The sequence below is a fragment of the Neofelis nebulosa genome, chromosome 3 (assembly GCF_028018385.1).
Source record: "Neofelis nebulosa isolate mNeoNeb1 chromosome 3, mNeoNeb1.pri, whole genome shotgun sequence".
Taxonomy (NCBI): Eukaryota; Metazoa; Chordata; class Mammalia; order Carnivora; family Felidae; genus Neofelis; species Neofelis nebulosa.
Window position 1 is genome coordinate 103,300,579 of NC_080784.1, and position 17,902 is coordinate 103,318,480.

The 17,902-nt window shown below is 35.3% G+C and overlaps 2 protein-coding genes across 4 annotated transcripts in view; one reads left to right on the plus strand and one right to left on the minus strand.

The window, feature by feature from the left end:
- Positions 1-17,902, minus strand: part of ADAD1 (adenosine deaminase domain containing 1) — a 103,283-nt gene that overhangs the window by 23,963 nt on the left and 61,418 nt on the right. The gene's annotated exons all lie outside the window — the stretch shown is intronic.
- On the plus strand, positions 1,937-6,829 carry IL2 (interleukin 2). Its single transcript, XM_058721459.1, has 4 exons — positions 1,937-2,093; positions 2,184-2,243; positions 4,398-4,544; positions 6,388-6,829. The coding sequence occupies exons 1-4, from the start codon at positions 1,947-1,949 to the stop codon at positions 6,496-6,498; spliced, it is 465 nt and encodes a 154-aa protein (XP_058577442.1). The 5' UTR covers positions 1,937-1,946; the 3' UTR covers positions 6,499-6,829.

The window sequence follows — 17,902 nt, forward strand, 5'->3', positions numbered from 1 at the left end:
TATAATAAATTAGTTAACATATCTGAGATTCAGTTTTCTAATCTGCAAAATGGGAACCATCCCGTCACAGGTTTGCTGTAAGGCTTAAACTAGGCTATGTGTTTTCACAATGTTCTTTTTTCTCTCTTTCTATATACCTGAGGTGCTAGATAAATGTCTTTTTAAAGACTAGACACAAAATGAATTAGTAAAATTGGAGGAGTCGCCAGCAACTCTTTGAGGAAGAATTTTCTCAATTATCTCCAATTTAAGTCAGAACTTTATGCCTCTACCATCATACTGGGGCAGTTAGTGCATTATACTGAGGACACATTAACACATATCCTAAGTATCCTACCCATTCTACTAACTTTAAACATATCGATCTGATCTTATTTCAGAACTACTATTGTTACACTCATAGTGCTCTAGATGCTGTAGTGGAGAAACCCAAATCTATTAGAGAGGTGAAAACATAACAAGTACAAACTTAAGGATTGGTTTACATACAGCGCATATAAAGTCTATTATAAAACTAGCATCAGTACTCTTGGATGCAAACCCTTTTCTGAATATTTGTTTGTCATGAGTTGTTTGTAGTACTTTATTTTTTTTCGTAAAAGGCACTCCAAAATTGTAATGGATACCCCTTCTTAGTAACTTCTGTTGATTCAATTCTGACCTCTGTATAATAAGAATCATCTTGGAATAAATGAGTCCTGATATCCCTGCTCTGAGGACAGCTCTTATTCCACAAGGAGCATGCACACACAAACACCCCTACCCTATGACCCACCACAGCCTCCTGGGCTATTTTACTACCATCCCTCTCTCAGCCCCAGCCCCACTACTTAGGCCAGGATTGGTACACCTCATGCTTGCCAGATCATATTATCTTTCTCCTAAATAATGTCCAGAAATTTTAGTTAGTGGCTTTCTACAAACAAACTTGGGGATCCCTATTATTCTCATTTTCTGCCTTATAGTTAAAGAAATATAAGCAATCTGTTCAATAAAGAGAGAGAGAAATGAAATGGACATAAACTGAAGGAAAAGATCTAATAGCTCAGGTGGTCCTTGAGAACAAGAGGAAGAAAAAGCATCCTTGGTTCTGGTGACATTCCAACTCACCTTACATCCCCTTGATGCCCAGAAAAAATCATAAAGCAGCAAAAATATATTTGTCCAAAACCCCCTCCCCAAAAGCAGCATTAGTACTCTTGCATGCAAATCCTTTCCTGGGTATTTATTTGCTGAACATCATATCCATTAAAAATGTGCAACAGATATTAAGAGATTAAAACAGATACAAGAAACATTAAAACTAAGACAGCACCTTAAGCTCAATGAGCATTTTATGTATTCTAGTCTTAATATTTCTCTAGCTGATTGTTTAAGAAGTAATCTATCACATATGCATTAGCTCAGTCATTGTGTAGATCAAAAGGTAAAACCATCCTGAACAGGAAACCAATATTCTTCCTGTGTAATCAACAAATCTAAAAATTTATTCTTTGCAACTATTTACTCTTGTCCACCATACCACAGTGCTCCACATGTTCAACACAGTTTTATGACAAAGAGAAAATTTTCATGAGCCACTTTTGTATCCCCACCCCCTTAAAGAAAGAGGGAGGAAAAATTGTTTCATACAGAAGGCGTTAGTTGTCTGAATTACAACTGCCACCTAAGTGTGGGCTAATGTAACCAACAGGGATTTTACCTACATCCATTCAGTCAGTTTATGGGGGTTTAAAGAAATTCCAAAGAGTCATCAGAAGAGGAAAAATAAAGGTAATGCTTTTTGCCACACAGGTAGAATCTTTGAAAATATGTGTAATATGTAAAACATTTTGACACCCCCATAAGATTTTTCCAGAATTAACAGTATAAATTGCTTCTCTCGTTCAAGAGCTTTCTATCAGCCTCTCTAACCACTACTCACAGTAACCTCAACTCCTGCCACAATGTACAAAATTCAACTCTTGTCTTGCATTGCACTGACTCTTATACTCGTCACAAACAGTGCACCTGCTTCAAGCTCTACAAAGGAAACACAGCAACAGCTGGAGCAATTACTGCTGGATTTACGGTTGCTTTTGAATGGAGTTAATGTAAGTATACTTTCTTTCTTACCAAAATTATTACATATAAGTTTTGAACTGGAGATCATTTTTTAATGAAAATATATTATGCTTTCTCAGAATCCTGAGAACCCCAAACTCTCCAGGATGCTCACATTTAAATTTTACGTGCCCAAGAAGGTAAGTACAACTTTCTATGTTCAATTTATGTCTTAATAAAATTCAAAACGATATGAAAATCTGCATGCTAATTAGATTAGTAGCACCTCATCTGAGGAAAAGAAATTAATAACTTCAATATTTTTTAAACCAATTTTGCAATGAAGTTTCTGGAAAATAGCTTTGCCTATATATTTTTTATGTGTATTTGTGTTTTGGGACAGAGGCAGTGGGAAGAAGACAGTTTATTGCTGGGACAGTTTTAAAAGATTATGTTGACTTTTACTGAAAAATGTAAAACTTGAGAGATATTTGATTATATCATTTTACCATACAAATTATCAAAATTGATTTCAGAGAAGTCTATTTTAAAAAATCCTTTATTGTTTTGGGAAAGATTCCTAAGGGTCTACCTTTGAGCTGCAACATAAGAGTGACCAATAGCACAGTCTCTAGAGCCAGATTATCCAAACTAAAATCCCAGCTCTGCCATGTCTTAGCTTTTGTGACCCTGGGCAAATTACCTAGTCTGTGGCTCAGTTTCTTATCTACTTATGTGAATGATAATTATATATATACTTCATATAGTTTTGTGAGGATTAATGAGTAGATGTAAAGTACTCATAACAGTGTCTAACATAGAATAAATAACATATAAGAATTAGCTATTAGTTATAGTAAAAACAAAATTCTCCCTGGGGAGTATAAAGTAAAAATTTGGACTTACACATCTTTTATGCCAATAGACCTAGAGACTTACGATGCTATGTGACTTGGTTTCCAAGATTCAAAACTTTTTAAAGGTCATGGTATGCTTCAAACTACTCTTCTGAAAAATGAAAATAACTTAGAGATGCTTCTCCAACTTAATTAGAGCCATGTAACTAGAGCAACATAACGACACTAGACTGGTTTTTGAAGGAAATAGCTCCAAGTTGCTCATGCCAAAAACGTTAAGCCCTGCATTTGTAGTAGCAAGTTGAAAGGGCAATGGATGGAAATGTCATAAAATGTGTGTGGTGTAGTCCTCTCTCTTTTTAGAGATTGTTAGAAAGGTAAGATAAGATTATGTGCATAAGTTAGAAGGTGGTGAAATTCTTTGAAATCTAACAGTTTCTAAATGACAGCTCAAAATCTATTTGAAGCCCAAAGTAATGTGATAAATTCCATTCATTTGTCCATTTTACCACCATTCTGTTTGCAAAAAAATTTTTTTAGGAAGGGATAAAAACATTTAATTCAAAGGATGCTATGTTAATAAATAAATAATAAATAATAATAATAAATAAATAAAATTTAATCTTGGCTCCACCTAGTCATGTGATCTTGGGAAAAACACTTAAATTCTGAGATTTAATTTCATTATCTGTAAAATGGAAATAACAGTGCTGAATTGGTATCTCAAAAAGTGGCTGTGAGACTTAAATGGGTTTATTTGGGAGAAGACACTTTAAAATTATAATGTACCACAGAAGTGTGAAATACTATCAATATAGTAGACCACGTAAGTAGATGGGTGGGTGTATATATCTAAGTGTGGAGGGCCACCCAAAAGTCCTTCAAAAATTCTAACCTTTTATTTGGTTGGGACACATAATTTTTTAAAAAGTGCTTCTTAATGTACTTATTATAGAAAAATAAAAAATTGACGCAGTTATATGACTTGCTGTATTGAGAATCTTAACTATATAGTTACAACTGCCTAATCTATAAAATGTTGGGACTATCACAGCATATCCAAGAGCTCCTCTGTCCTTAACTTTCTATGATTCTCAACTCTTAGATTATTAAATACTAGAATCATATAATGTGATCCTATACTTCCATGTTGTGACTACTCTGGTTCTAATAATTTCTACACAGACTGGAAAAGAATTCTGCCTATATCTGTGATTTGCATTCAGGTGCAGAAATGCTAACTTTTGGCAAGGCCAAATTAAATTGAAGTTAATGACTCATTATTTGCTCACAGTTAAGGCAAAACATGGGTAGTTGAACTAAAGTTCTTCCAATTTTATAATGTAAGTTATATTGGTCCATCTTTACAGTAATGCTGAGAACAGGGATAATACTAAGAACTATACTGCTACTCCTAATAAAATAAACTTGAGATTAATTTCTGATTCTGACCTTTAGGGAAAACTGATCCAATAATTATTTTTATTATTATTCAAGGCCACAGAATTGACACATCTTCAGTGTCTAGTAGAAGAACTCAAACCTCTGGAGGAAGTGCTATATTTAGCTCAAAGCAAAAACTTTCACTTGAATCACATCAAGGAATTAATGAGCAATATCAATGTAACAGTTCTGAAACTAAAGGTAAGGCATTATTGTATTTGCTCTCCTGAAAATAAAACAAATGGAATCGCATTTTAAAGTGATATAACGGTTTTGTTATTTGTGAAGTACTCATGCATTTTAAGACCACTATGAACATGAATCATTTTTATGGTAGATGATACATTGTGGAGCTAAGAAGTAAAAGCTAAAGGGTTTCTGCCCACCATCCAGCCACTAACAAGCCCCTACCCTGGCACTCTGTCATCTCTTTCTCACACTTTTTTTAAGCTCTCTCTCACATTAACACAAAACTGGGAGTGGGAGAAGACAATTAAATTTCACAGAAAGAAGACAGGTTTTGTTACATATTTTAAAATTCTTTTAGATTGTTTTTCAGAACAACCAATACTGATTACCTGAAAGGCTTTTAAAATGGGGTTTCCCTATTATTTGGTTGAAGGACTAAGAGATTTACCTAAAAAATGGTAATCGCTAAAATTTAGGCGGCTAGATAGGTAACTTTATTTAGAGGTAATACTTTCAGGGACTTAAGTATTTTTAAATGCACAGGAAATATTAAATATACAAGGGACTTGGGATGTGTAGAGATTCATGGCTCTTTTTTTTCATCTGCCAAAAGTACAAACTTCATGAGTTAACAGGAATCCTAAAGAAATAGCATAATTTTAATTACAGTAGAACCAAGTTTATAAAATTATGTAACTCTAGTTGTTTCCAAATAAGAAACAGTAGACTGTTTCTTTCCAACTAATTAAAAAAAATACATTGAGATCAATGCCATCTAGACATTGATGGACTGACATCTATGTCAAGAGGTTTGCTCTGAAATTTCTGACCATCAGAAAACTCATTCTCAGTTCTTGATGCAAAATTAATATAAAATTATGTGAAATTCAGGAAATGTGTTTCAAAAGCAATCTATTGTTAAAAATTTAAACCTTCCCAAGAGGGGAGGTTTATTTAATATTTAATATTTAAATAATTAAAATGTTAAAATTTAAATAATTATATGTAAGAAGATATATAACACTGCAACAATTTATTTAAAGGAAATACTTATCTTATCTTTAAAGGAAATATGTTTCCAGGATAGGAATTACCTCAGTTTAAAAAAGCCTTCTCTTCTATCTTGCTATATTTTAAAGTATTTTCTTTCTCATCTAGAGGCAGAGTTGAAACAGCTCCTATGAGCAGAGGAGGTTAATTTCTAAAAACTCAGTCCATAGAACAAAATTTCTAATGTTTAGACTTTTAAAATTGGGAAACTCACCTGCGTTGATACTAAGGTGGAGTGGGTATGAGTATTTATGAAAATGTTCTTCACACAAATTTTCCCCAAACAAAAGCTTATCCTAACTTATTCTGGGCTGGCTCTATCTTTCTTTGGGGAACAATAAGGAGATTCACTAAAGTTAAGAGAAGATTTATGGTTTGAAAAAGTTTAATGTGCATATGACTGCATACCTGTAACCTACACTTAGATAAGGATACAGACATATGCCCACAGAAAAAGAGGTTTAATAACTTTCTTTTGCATGCAGCATTTAATAAAATATTTGTCTGGAACTGTTTTTACTTAAAATGTTTATTTTTATACAATTCAGGAAAAAAATTCTTGTATTCACTGAGATTGACAGAATTGACAAATGAAGAAAATTCTAGTTTTCATTTTACTATCACTTGGTATCATAACATACAATTTTTTGGTAGGCCATTTTGACCATCTCAAGAAAATGTGAATGATTAATATGTTTAGCATACTTGAAAATAAAGGCCATAAGCCTGTAAGATTTCAATGGAGAATAACTATATATAAGGGAAACTACCTTGAACTAAAAAAAATTAAATTTTTCTCTTACAGGGATCTGAAACAAGATTCACATGTAAATATGATGATGAGACAGCAACCATTGTAGAATTTCTGAACAAATGGATTACCTTTTGTCAAAGCATCTTCTCAACACTGACTTGATAATTGAGTGTCTCCTATTTAAAATGTATCAGGTTATTTATTTAAATATTTAAAATTTATATTTATTTTTTGATGTATGGTTTGCTACCTTTTGTAATTATTATTCTTATTCTTATGATAAACATGGATCTTTTAAGATTCTTTTTGTAAGCCCTAGGGGCTCTAAAAATTCACTTAAATTATTTATCCCAAAGTATTTATTTTTTATATTGAATTGTTACATATAATGTCTCTGTAGATCAATTAATAAAATTATTTAATAAAAATAATACAAGCCTAGCCATTTATTATCCTGGGAATAGCACAAAGTAAAAGATTTCTGAATTACTTATGTGAACTCATAAAATGTTTAAGATGCTTATAAGAGTCATTCTTCCCTTGAAGATGTATGTGGAATAGGGAAATGGGCTTCTCAAAGTTCTTGCTTTCTCCTTTCCTCAGGTAGTCAGATCCTTAGTTCTAGTCTGTGAAAACCTTATCAAATTACCTACATGCCTCAGAGAAGATGTCAAACACACTGAAACTCTTCATACAATTGGTGCGCCTCCCTATCTATTCTCCAACATCTTACCACTTGCACTCTGCCCTCAGGAGCCTCACTTGTATGGCATATATATCAAAGTTCTCCCCTGTCCTCTGGCTTTTCATGAGGTCCTGCCACTGGGGAGCTCTGGTAGGATGTCTGAGGGACAGAAGAGATTCCCTGATTCTCCAAGTGAAGTAACTTCTCAATCAAAGAACCCAGTTTCTCTCAAGACTTTTTCCTTCTGGGTTCTGCTAATTCTTCCATCCATTCCTACCTTCAATGCTAGGGATAGTAACACTTCTACTGTCACTAGACCCAGGGTACTGCATTCTCTCTCACAGCTTCCCTGTACCATGACCACAGCTTGGTAAGTGTCTCTAGTAGATCCTCCTTGACTTGTTTTGATATGCTATCTCTTTCCTGGCTCAAAGACAGTAATTATACCAGAAATAGCTCCAACAAATAGACCATCAAAATGAGATCTGGGACTGGATTCATTAGGAATACAATAATCTCTGAGATGTACTAACATCCTGATTACTCGATTATCAATGGCAGCACAGGATGAAATGCAGATGAAGGGCAAGGTGTGAGATCAAATGGCCATGACATTTAATTGTGAGAGTAGCAAGAGTTATAAAAATTGTGATTATTACCTAGATTCTTCTGATGGTCTCAAAGAGGAGTTAAAAATAACATCATAAATATACAATTTAAAACATGCATGAACAACCAGAAGTTTTTGTTGGCAGTTTTGAAGAAGTCCCTCATCCCCTGCAGTCACAGAACATCTATGATGGAAGACACAGCCAAGAGTCTGATGTAAGGTCTGCAAAGATATAGTGCCAATTAAAATTTAAGTCTTCCAAGGGCTCCTGGGTGGTTCAGTTGGTTAAGCGTCTGACTCTTAATCTTGGCTCAGGTCCTGATCTCACAGTTCGCGAGTTCCAGCCCTGTGTTGGGCTCTGCACTGACAGTGCAGAGCCTGCTTGGAGTTCTCTCTCCCTCTCTCTCTGCCCCCTACCCTACTCGTGCTCTCTCTCTCTCTCTCCCTCTCAAAATAAATAAACTTAAAAAATTAAAAAAAAAAAAAAGCTTAAGCCTTCCAGGTTTCTTATACTATGAATGGAGAAGTGAGACCCTGAGATATGGGATGTGGACATTTTGCCAGACATAGAAGCTGAGAATTTTAAGCATCCTATTGGCAGACCTTTTCTTTAGTAGTATACTTTCTGAGGAAAAATCATTCCTCTGCATAAAAACTTTTCAATGACTCATGAATTAAGGGAAATTTTCCTTAGAACTCACTTCTACCACCTTTAATTGCCTCTAGGCCTGAAATGAAAGTTAAGATCTCAACATTGCTGGGGCAGTGAGATAAAAAGTGTTTAAACCAACAGGGGTAAAATTAAGTCATGTCTGGGCTGATACAATTTAGAGAAGTGCAAATTCCCTGGGATTCAGAATTTAATGAGAACTTGCAAAGGGCATTAATAGTTGGTTGAGTAAATTCTTGGACTCCACGGTGGCCTTTTAAAGTGACATTTAAATGCCAGGCTTCTCTGGAAGAAAAGTCCAAAGAATCAGGGAATTAGAAATATTGGAATGGACCTATTATGTGCAATCTTCTCCTCTTGCCTAGCAAGACATTAAGAAATTCACTGGTAAGGGGTACACTAGCACCCACCACAGTTCTGTAGTGGTTTTTCTTTCTTAAGCCAGAAGTGACAGATGGTGCTGCAATAGAATTGGTTTCCCTGATCTGAGAATAATGGAATCCTGGACTGTTACAGGCCAGGTGACAGCATTTAGCCCTCAGAGACAAGGTGGAAGCAATCACTAAATAAACAACAGGGCAAAGTGCCAATCAAAGCATTTTGATTCAAAATGATCCTTAATGGTGACTGATTACAAGATCCCCCCAAATTAGAAGATTCTAATTCTGCTGGGCAAAAAGTGAATGAAAATCATAATTGGGATTCATGACCTGTTTCCAGTTCCCAGACTTGAGCCATTTCATAGACCTGGTCTCCAAGAAGGCTGGATCTCTTTAAGGAAGTACCCCATAATATGGCCACAGATATATACTGTGAAATTTTCCCCTAAACCATGCTGGAAGAGATATTTTCCAAGGAGATCATTCACTGAGAAATGGGTAATGTCTAGATGTTCTGGTGGTTATTAGTTAATGGCTCTGAATGTACCCAGTAATTCTGAAACTCCACTGACAGCCTCCAGTCAGAGAGCTTACGGAGGATCAAGTGAACATGCAACATTACCCTGAATCCATCTCAAGAGGGTCCAAAGGGATCACAGATATTATCTATGCCATACCTCTGTAGTGGCTAGGGAGGCACACTGTTCAGAACTACCTTCAAGACGGCATAGTTGACTGGTAGTCTTTAGCTATTGCCATTTGCATTTACATGCATGAGCAACAGAATACCTTAACTGTCTAGTCCCAAGGATATAATCAGTTCTTGCTCCTTTATAATTAGTCTGGAGAGTACTTGATCATTTTATTATTGCACAGAATATCATGCTGGCCCATTACATGGGTAATGTTATGCCAACTGGATCTGATGAGAACTAATAGTGGTAGTGCCTGGGCAAGGAACATGTTTGGTAGAAGAAGGGAGAGAAGTCCTGCGGAAGTTCAAGGGTGTAACAGGAAAATGAAGTTTCTAGGGGTTGAGTAGTTTCATACAAATTAAGAAATTCTTCTAAAGTGGAGGATGAGATGTTGTGCCTGAACAGCCCACTACAAAGAGGTACAAATCTTGGTGGGCCTCTACAATTTGGAAATACCCTACATACGTTAGTCTGACCCACTTGGTCAGGGGAGGTAACCCATTAGTCTGTCAGTTTTCAATCTGACCTACAGTAAGAAAGGGCTCTATAACAGGTATAGGCCTCAATTCAAATTCCCCAGCCAAATGGGCTTTATGACCAGGAGATCCAGGGATATTCAAAGTATTGTGACACAGATACTGTTAAAAGTCTCTAGAAAGTCCCTGGATAGTTTTCAAAAAAGACCATGCCCTACTGTGCAGGTAATACTTCATTTAAAAACATCACCTGGCTTATGACAAAACCCTGGTAGAGAAAAATGCCTGACCACAGAACACCAAATGATTATGCAACCTGAACTTCACATCATGAACTAGTTACTGATGTTCTGAAACATAATAGTGGGCAAACAAAGCAGCATTTCATCGTATAATGGAAGGGAGTAGGTTTGAACAGGTCCAGGAGGGATAACTAAACTTCCTAATCAGGCAGCTTAGAATCTCATGGTACCTGATTTAACCCCTCTTCCTCAGTCCTCTCCTTTGGTTTACTGGCGAACTTCCTTAATACAAAGAAAGGAGTAAGATCCTAGTTTAAAAATAGATTTGCAATCGATGTTGTGATCAGCTAGAAGATGGATGATCCCAAAACTATAACCCTATTCAAAATTGTGTATTTGTCTATACCATGTGGAAGGATAAATGGACAGAGATATGGATCTAGAATAGACTGACTTATGAGAAGTGACAAAATGAGTTTGGTAAATGATCAGAGATTTGTAAAAGAAAATGGGAAAATGATGAAAAAGCGGTCTGGGGAAGAGGTATGAGAATGGACCTCTTAAATGGGCAGAGAATATAAAAATATTAACATACACTGTAAAAAAGGCTATCATTATTCAAGTGGGGAAGATGACTCTTTCCCAGTCTCTTTCCCGGGATAATCCAGTGCTTACTCAATAGACCCATGTACAAAGTGACTATGGCCACAAGGATGGAGAGTGTGTATGAGCCCAATATGGTCTTTCACTCACAAATGCTGATCTGACTACTGCCACTGTTGAGTACTCAGCCTCCCAAAAGCATAAGCCAATGCTCAGCTTTCAACATGGCACAATTCCCCAGAAGAACCACTTGGCTATCTGATAGTAGATTGATTATATGGATCCCTATCCCTATGGAGTGAACACTGTTTTGTCCTCTAAAGGATAGATCTGTGTTCTAATTCTTATGTTCTTTCTCTGCCTCATGTAGTGCAGCATGACTTTTAGATTTATGGAATGCCTTATCTATCACAACACTGCCTCCAAACAAAGAATATAGTTATTACAAAAGAAGTGTGGCAATGGCAACACGCTCATGGATTTCACTGACTTCACTATATACTCCATCATTCAGAAGAGGCTTGAAAAGAGAGTGAAATGGCCTGATAAAGGTTCAGCTACCATATCTGTTTGAAAACAATATTGTGAAGAGGACATGTGGTCCTACAGGATGCACTATTCGTGTTAAACCACAGCCAAAATATGATAATCTCCTTCCACAAATTGCACAGGTCTGGCAATCAAGAGGCAGAAGTAAACGTAGTCCCTCTCATTATTATACTTAACGACCCACTTGAGAATTTTTACCTACAGTCAACAAGACCTTAGCTTTGTTATTTTTAAGGTCCTAGTGCTCAAGTAGGCATGTTTCTACCAGGAATCTTGACTACTACCAGAAAATTGATTAAATGGAAACCAAGACTATGTTTTGGCCATGTGGGGACTTTCCATGCAGCTGAACTAACAGGTACATGACAGACTACTATACTGTCCAGAGTGACTGATTTTGATGACAAGGGGAAATTGAGTTCCTGCTATAGAATAGATGCAACAGCTACACAATAAGTAGCACTATATTTGGAACCCAGGAAATCCAGCAGGGCATTTTTTGGACTCTCTTTCCAATAGTACTGGTCAATGGAAAACTGTACCAATCCCCCAAATTCAAGAATACCAAAGACTCAGATTCCCCAGAATTGAGATTTATAGTCCATCACTAGGTAAAGAGTTTCAGCCAAACTAATGGCAGAGGGTAAAGAAGAATATGCAAAGAATATTGGAAGAAGGTAACTATGATTATCAACTCTCATGACTAGCTATTGAGCAGAGACTCAAGTACATTTATTTTACCTGTTTTTCTCTCTTCTTGTCCCACGTCATGTGAAATAAGACTTCACATAGTCTCACTTTCTTCATGTGAAAAATACTGGTGGTGTCCACCATTGTAATTTCAGGAAAAGTATTCCTGAATTGATATTCACAATGATATCAGAATTGGTAGAACTTCATGTGTCCCCTTTGCTTGGGACACTTTTCTTCCAAATGAAGAGAGTACATGTTGAAGAATAAAGAGGTAAACTGTGCCAGATATCTTCCATTTTCCTCTTGACAACTCTACATCTCTTCCCGCTCTCCTAAGCTGGCTTGTGTAGGCTACATTAAGGCATTTTCTTGCTTTATGGTTTCTAGTTGAGTTTGGCCAAAGGGGATCCCTGGTAAGAGCTAGATGAAGGATCACCTCAGGATGGCTACATCACTAGACCAAAGGTCATTCTCCTCTCAAGGTGGTCCTTTATGATCCTGTCCTTAAGTTTTAGTAATCTATTCACTCCTCCTCCCTCAGGCCTAAGCATGGTAGCAGTTTCTCTATGTGAGGACAGCAACCAATACAGGCAGGTCTTACAGATTACATTCCTTAAGAGAAAGAATGTACACAGGAGACATCCTGGATTTTTATCTGAGGGTATGTTTCAAATTATGGCACAGAGAAATGGAATTCAAATGGTAGTTCCACAAGGAAATAAAAGTAGGAATTCAGGGTTGTCAAAGTAGATGGGATTTGAGAAGCAAAGGCAACTGTGGATAAGGAGCCACTACATCCAAATAAAAATTCTTTCCAATGGCTGAGCCATCAGCTGCACATGCACAAACAACCACTTGACCACTAAAAAATGGCAGAAAAGAACATGTAAGGGGCAAATGAGCTGTGTAGAGAGCTGTGCTGTGCTGAGGAGACACAGGTTGGAGTTTAAGCTCTGCCACAGGGAAAAGGTCTAGTAAGCATGTAAGTAAGGATTTAAGATGAGAAAAAAGAAGGTACAATGTTCTAAGTAAACAAGCCTTGAAATGAGGATGAATCTAAAATATAACAGCTCTAATAAAGCCTAAAACCAAACTTCAAAAGGATCAAAAGCATCTGCCAGATCCTACTTGCCTCCCTGAATAAAATTTTAAAGATATTATCATCCAGACTCTCTATAATATTTCACTTACATGTGGCATTACCTAAAAAATTATGAGGCATACCTGCTAACACACACACATACTCAAAATTAAGAGGCAAAACCAGTAAAAAAAAAAAAAAAATCTCCAATACAGAAGTCAGATAGTTAGAAGTTATTTAAAGTAACTAATATGTTTAAGAAAAGAACTTGGCACATATAGATGAAAATATAGATTTCTGCAAAGAACTGAAATCTGTTTGAAAAAATCGAGTGAGACATTCTACAACTGAGAAATATAGTATCTGAAATTAAGAAATTACTAGATGTGTATATCAGCATACTAGACATAGCATAAGACTGGATTAGTGATCCAAAGACAGGCCAATAAAAAAATACCCAAAGTGATTTATAACAATACACCCCTAAGCCTCATTCCATGTTTTGGTTTGTTTTGGTGAGTGTTTCCAGTTTGCAAACTGTCTTTCTGATGTGTGCAAAATATATTTATTACTACTTTGGTGATTTATAGTTTTATTTCTGTTATTTCTCAGCTTTTGACATGTGTCAAATTTTCATATTATAAGTAACCTCTAAAAGAACAGTATAACTAAAAAGTAATATAGCAGGAAACAAAATATTAGAAACATTTAACCTAAAAAAGAAAAGGTAAGAAATGAAGGACAAAGGGAAACTAAAGGAAGAAAGAACAAATGAGACAAAATAAATAGCAAGAAGAGAGACTTAAACCAAACATCACAATAATCTCATTAAATAAAAATAAAAACTTGAATTAAATATTTTTAAATAAATATTACATTGTTTATATAAAATATACTTTAAATAGACAAGAAAGGATTAAAAGTAAAGAATGAAGGGGTGCCTGGGTGGCTCAGTTAGTTAAGCATCAGACTGTTGATTTTGGCTCAGCATGATCTCACAATTTGGGAGACAGAACCCTGTGTCAGGATCTTGTGCTGGCAGCATTGAGCCTACTCTGTCTCTCTCTGCCCCTCCCCCCGCCAAAATAAATAAACATTTTTATTCTTTATTACTATTTTTTAATGTTTATATTCGAGAGAGAAAGAGACAGAGCATGAGCGGGGCAGGGGCAGAGGGAGAGGGAGACACAGAATCCTAAGGAGGCTCCAGGCTCTGAGCTCTCAGCACAGAGCCCGATGAGGGGCTCCAACTCCCAAACTGAATAATAAGCTGTGGCTATTTAGGGGTGTGATTCTGCAAGGCTGGACAAAGAACAATTAAGAGGGAAAGTATGTATCCTTAAAAATTGTAGTCTAAACAGCCACTGAAGTTTGTATAAGATTAGAAGATGCTCAAATTCTAAGAAGCTGAATCCTCTGGGAATTTCATAGAAACACTAAAAAGACACTATGCATTAGAGGTTGGACCAATTCAGGCTTACTGTAAAGACCACTCAAGACATGCCCTAACGAAGCTTAAAAGCAAGTCTTGAAAGGGGCACCTGGGTGACTCAGTTGGTTAAGCATCTGACTTCAGCTGAGGTCATGGTTTGATCTTATGGTTTGTGAGTTCAAGCCCCACGTCCGGCTCTATGCTGACAGCTCAGAGCCTGGAGCCTGCTTCAGATTCCCTCTCTTTCTGCCCCTCCCCTGCTCACACACTGTCTCTCTCAAAAATAAATAAGCATTTAAAAAAAATAAAAAAAGCAAGTCTTGAAAGACTCAAATAATCCACAAGTTACTTCCATTCCAGAATCAAATTCAACATTGTCTGAAATAAGAAAATGACATGGATGGAGCTAGAGTGTATTACGCTAAGGAAAATAAGTCAGTCAGAGAAAGACAAATACCATATGATTGCACTCATATATGGAATTTAAGAAACAAAAAAAGATGAACATGGGGGGAAAAAGAGAAGCAAAACCATAAAACAGTTCTCTTACTTATAGAGAACAAACTGAGGGTTTCTGGAGGGGAGGTGGGAAGAGAAGGTGGGAAGGGGGATGGGTTAAATGGGTTATGGATATTTAAGGAGGGCACTGGTTGTGATGAGCAATGGGTGTTACATGTAAGTGATGAATCACTAAGTTCTACTCCTGAAGCTAATATTACACTATATGTTAACAAAGTGGAATTTAAATAAAAACTTGAAGCAAAAAAATGAAAACTAAAATAACAAAACCCACTCCAGCATAAATAAAAAATGAACAGGCACGTGAAGAAGCATGAAAATGTGATAAGGAGAAAAAAGCATCACTCAATAGAAACAAAAAAAAAATGACAGAGAAGATGGAAGTCACTATTATAAATAAGTTCAGGATTTAAAGGACAAGCAGAACACAGTGATGGGACCAACTGAGATTCCAACAGAGAAATGAAAACTGTAAAAAATGAAACTATTTAAAAGGCTACAAAAATAAACCAAAGTTCTAGAACAGAAATTTTACAACTGAAAAACAGATGAAAAATTCACTGGATGAATTTAAAAACTGGACACTGAAGATCAATGAACTTAAATATACTCTGAAATAAATTCCAGAGAAACTATGAAACTAATGCACAAAGGAAAAAAATAGGTTGAATAAAAAGTGACTAGAAATTCAATGACTTGTTGAAGAATATCAAATGATTTAACATATAGGAAATAGGAATACCAGAAAAATAGGAGAGCAAAAAGAGTTTGAAAAAATAATAAAAAATAATGGAAAATGATACTGCAATTAAAAATTTTTACCATGAATAAAACCTCAGGTCTAATGGCATTTGTTTTATTTTTACAAATATTAAAGGAATAAATACAAGCAATCCTACACAAGCAATCTGAAAGAGATTAAAAATCATTCAAGAATCATTCTATAAGGCTAGCATAACCTTAATACCAAATGACATTACAAAAAAAGATGAAGTATTAGCCAATATCTCTGATAAACACAGATTCAAAAAGCTTTAACAAAATATTAGCAAATAAAAATCAAGGTTATATTGAAGAGTAATATACATATCCAAATTAGGAATGTAAGACTGGCTTGATGCTAAAAAATAAAATGCAATGCATTGCATACAAAAAATATATAAACTTAGATAGACTACATGTATCAGTTAAATTGATGTATAAATATCATTTAAGAAAACTGAAATAAAAATTAACGGTGGTCAGAAAACTAAGACCAGAAGGGGATTTTCTTAATCTGAGTATCTTTGTCACAAAAACCATAACTAATATGTTAATGATGAAATATGGAAAACTCTCCTTCTAAGTTTGAGACTAAGACAAGGATGGGTATCACCATTTCTGTTCAGTAGTGTAGTAGAGGTTCTAACAAGTTTAATAAGACAAGAAAAAGAAGTATTAGAAAGGAAGAACTAAAATTATCATTTCTCATAGATGTGATTGTATAAATAGAATATCCAAGAGAATCTGCAACTACAAATTATTAGAGTTAATGGATGAACGTAGTAAAATTACTAGTAATAAGGTTAACATGCAAAAATTCAATTATGTTTTTATATGCCAGCATCAAACAGATAATCCCCTGATTTTATAATTAAAATTTATAAAAATACACAATAAAAAATAAAATAGCCAAGACAGTATTGAAGAAAAACAAAGCTGGAAGGTTCACATTACCAAATATCAAAACATTAAAAAGCTACTTAGTAAATAAGAGAGTGTAGCACTGATTTAAGGACAGAGCAGTGGAGAAGAAAAAGACCAACATATATAATATTACATGAGATGTGCAACCATAATTCAGTGAGGAAAGAATAGTCTTTTCAATAAATACTGCCAGGTCAACTGAATAGACAAATTTTTAAGAAAGTCTTTGAACACTATGTCAAAAAGAAAAAAAAAAGAAAAATTGCAAGGGTTGACAAGAATGTGGAAAAATTGACACCCCAGTTCACTGCTTGTGAGAAAGCAAAATGGTGCAGCCACTGTGGAGAACAGTGGTAGTTCCTAAAAAGTTAAACACAGAATTACCATTTGATCAAGCAAGCCCACTTTTAGGTATATGCACAAAAGAACTGAAGGCAGAGACTCAAACACACTTACACACTAATGTTTATAGCAGCATGATCTACAATAGCCCAAATATGGAAGCAAGCCACAGACAGATAAACAAAAACAAAAAATGCAGTATATCCAGTGAAATATTATTCAGGCTGAAACAGGAAATTCTGATACATGCAACAGCATAAACAAACCCTGAAAACACTATGTGAAATAAGCCAAACACAGAAGGACAAATATTGTATGATTCCACTTATATGAGGTACCTAGAACTGGCAAACTCATAAAGACAGAAAATAGATTGGTGCTCACCTGGGGGTTGGGGGAAGGAGGGAGTAGGGAGTTATTGTTTAATGGGTACAAAACTTCTGTTTGGGATGATTTAAAAAGTTCCAGAAATGAATAACGGTGATGGTTGCACAGCACTGTGAATGTACTTAGTACCATTAAATTGTACACCTAAAAAAGATTAAATTGGTAAAATTGATCTCAAGGTCATCATCATGAGTGAAAAAAGCCAATTTCCTCACATTATACTATAGGATTCCATTCTTATAATATTCTCAAAATGAAAACATTATATATATAGAGAAACAAATATATATATTGAAGAAACAAAGGTTGTCAGAGTTTGGGGGAGAAGGCTTGCTATAAAGTCTGAGAGAGTTCTTTTGTGGGATGTAAAATTGGTCTTTTGTGGTCATATTTATTCATATATAAATATGAAAATATTTCATAAAACTATACACATTAAAAAGGAGTATACATAAAAACCGATGATATCTGAGTAAACTCTGTGGTCTAGTTAATTGTATTGTGCCCATGTCAATT

What these genes read in the sequence shown, in the direction of transcription:
- IL2 (XM_058721459.1), top strand. Translation starts at nt 1,947, where the DNA reads ATGTACAAAATTCAACTCTTGTCTTGCATTGCACTGACTCTTATACTC. An exon ending in AATTTTACGTGCCCAAGAAG is followed by an intron (nt 2,244 to 4,397) that starts GTAAGTACAACT and finishes TTATTATTCAAG; the next exon opens with GCCACAGAATTGACACATCT. An exon ending in TAACAGTTCTGAAACTAAAG is followed by an intron (nt 4,545 to 6,387) that starts GTAAGGCATTAT and finishes TTTCTCTTACAG; the next exon opens with GGATCTGAAACAAGATTCAC.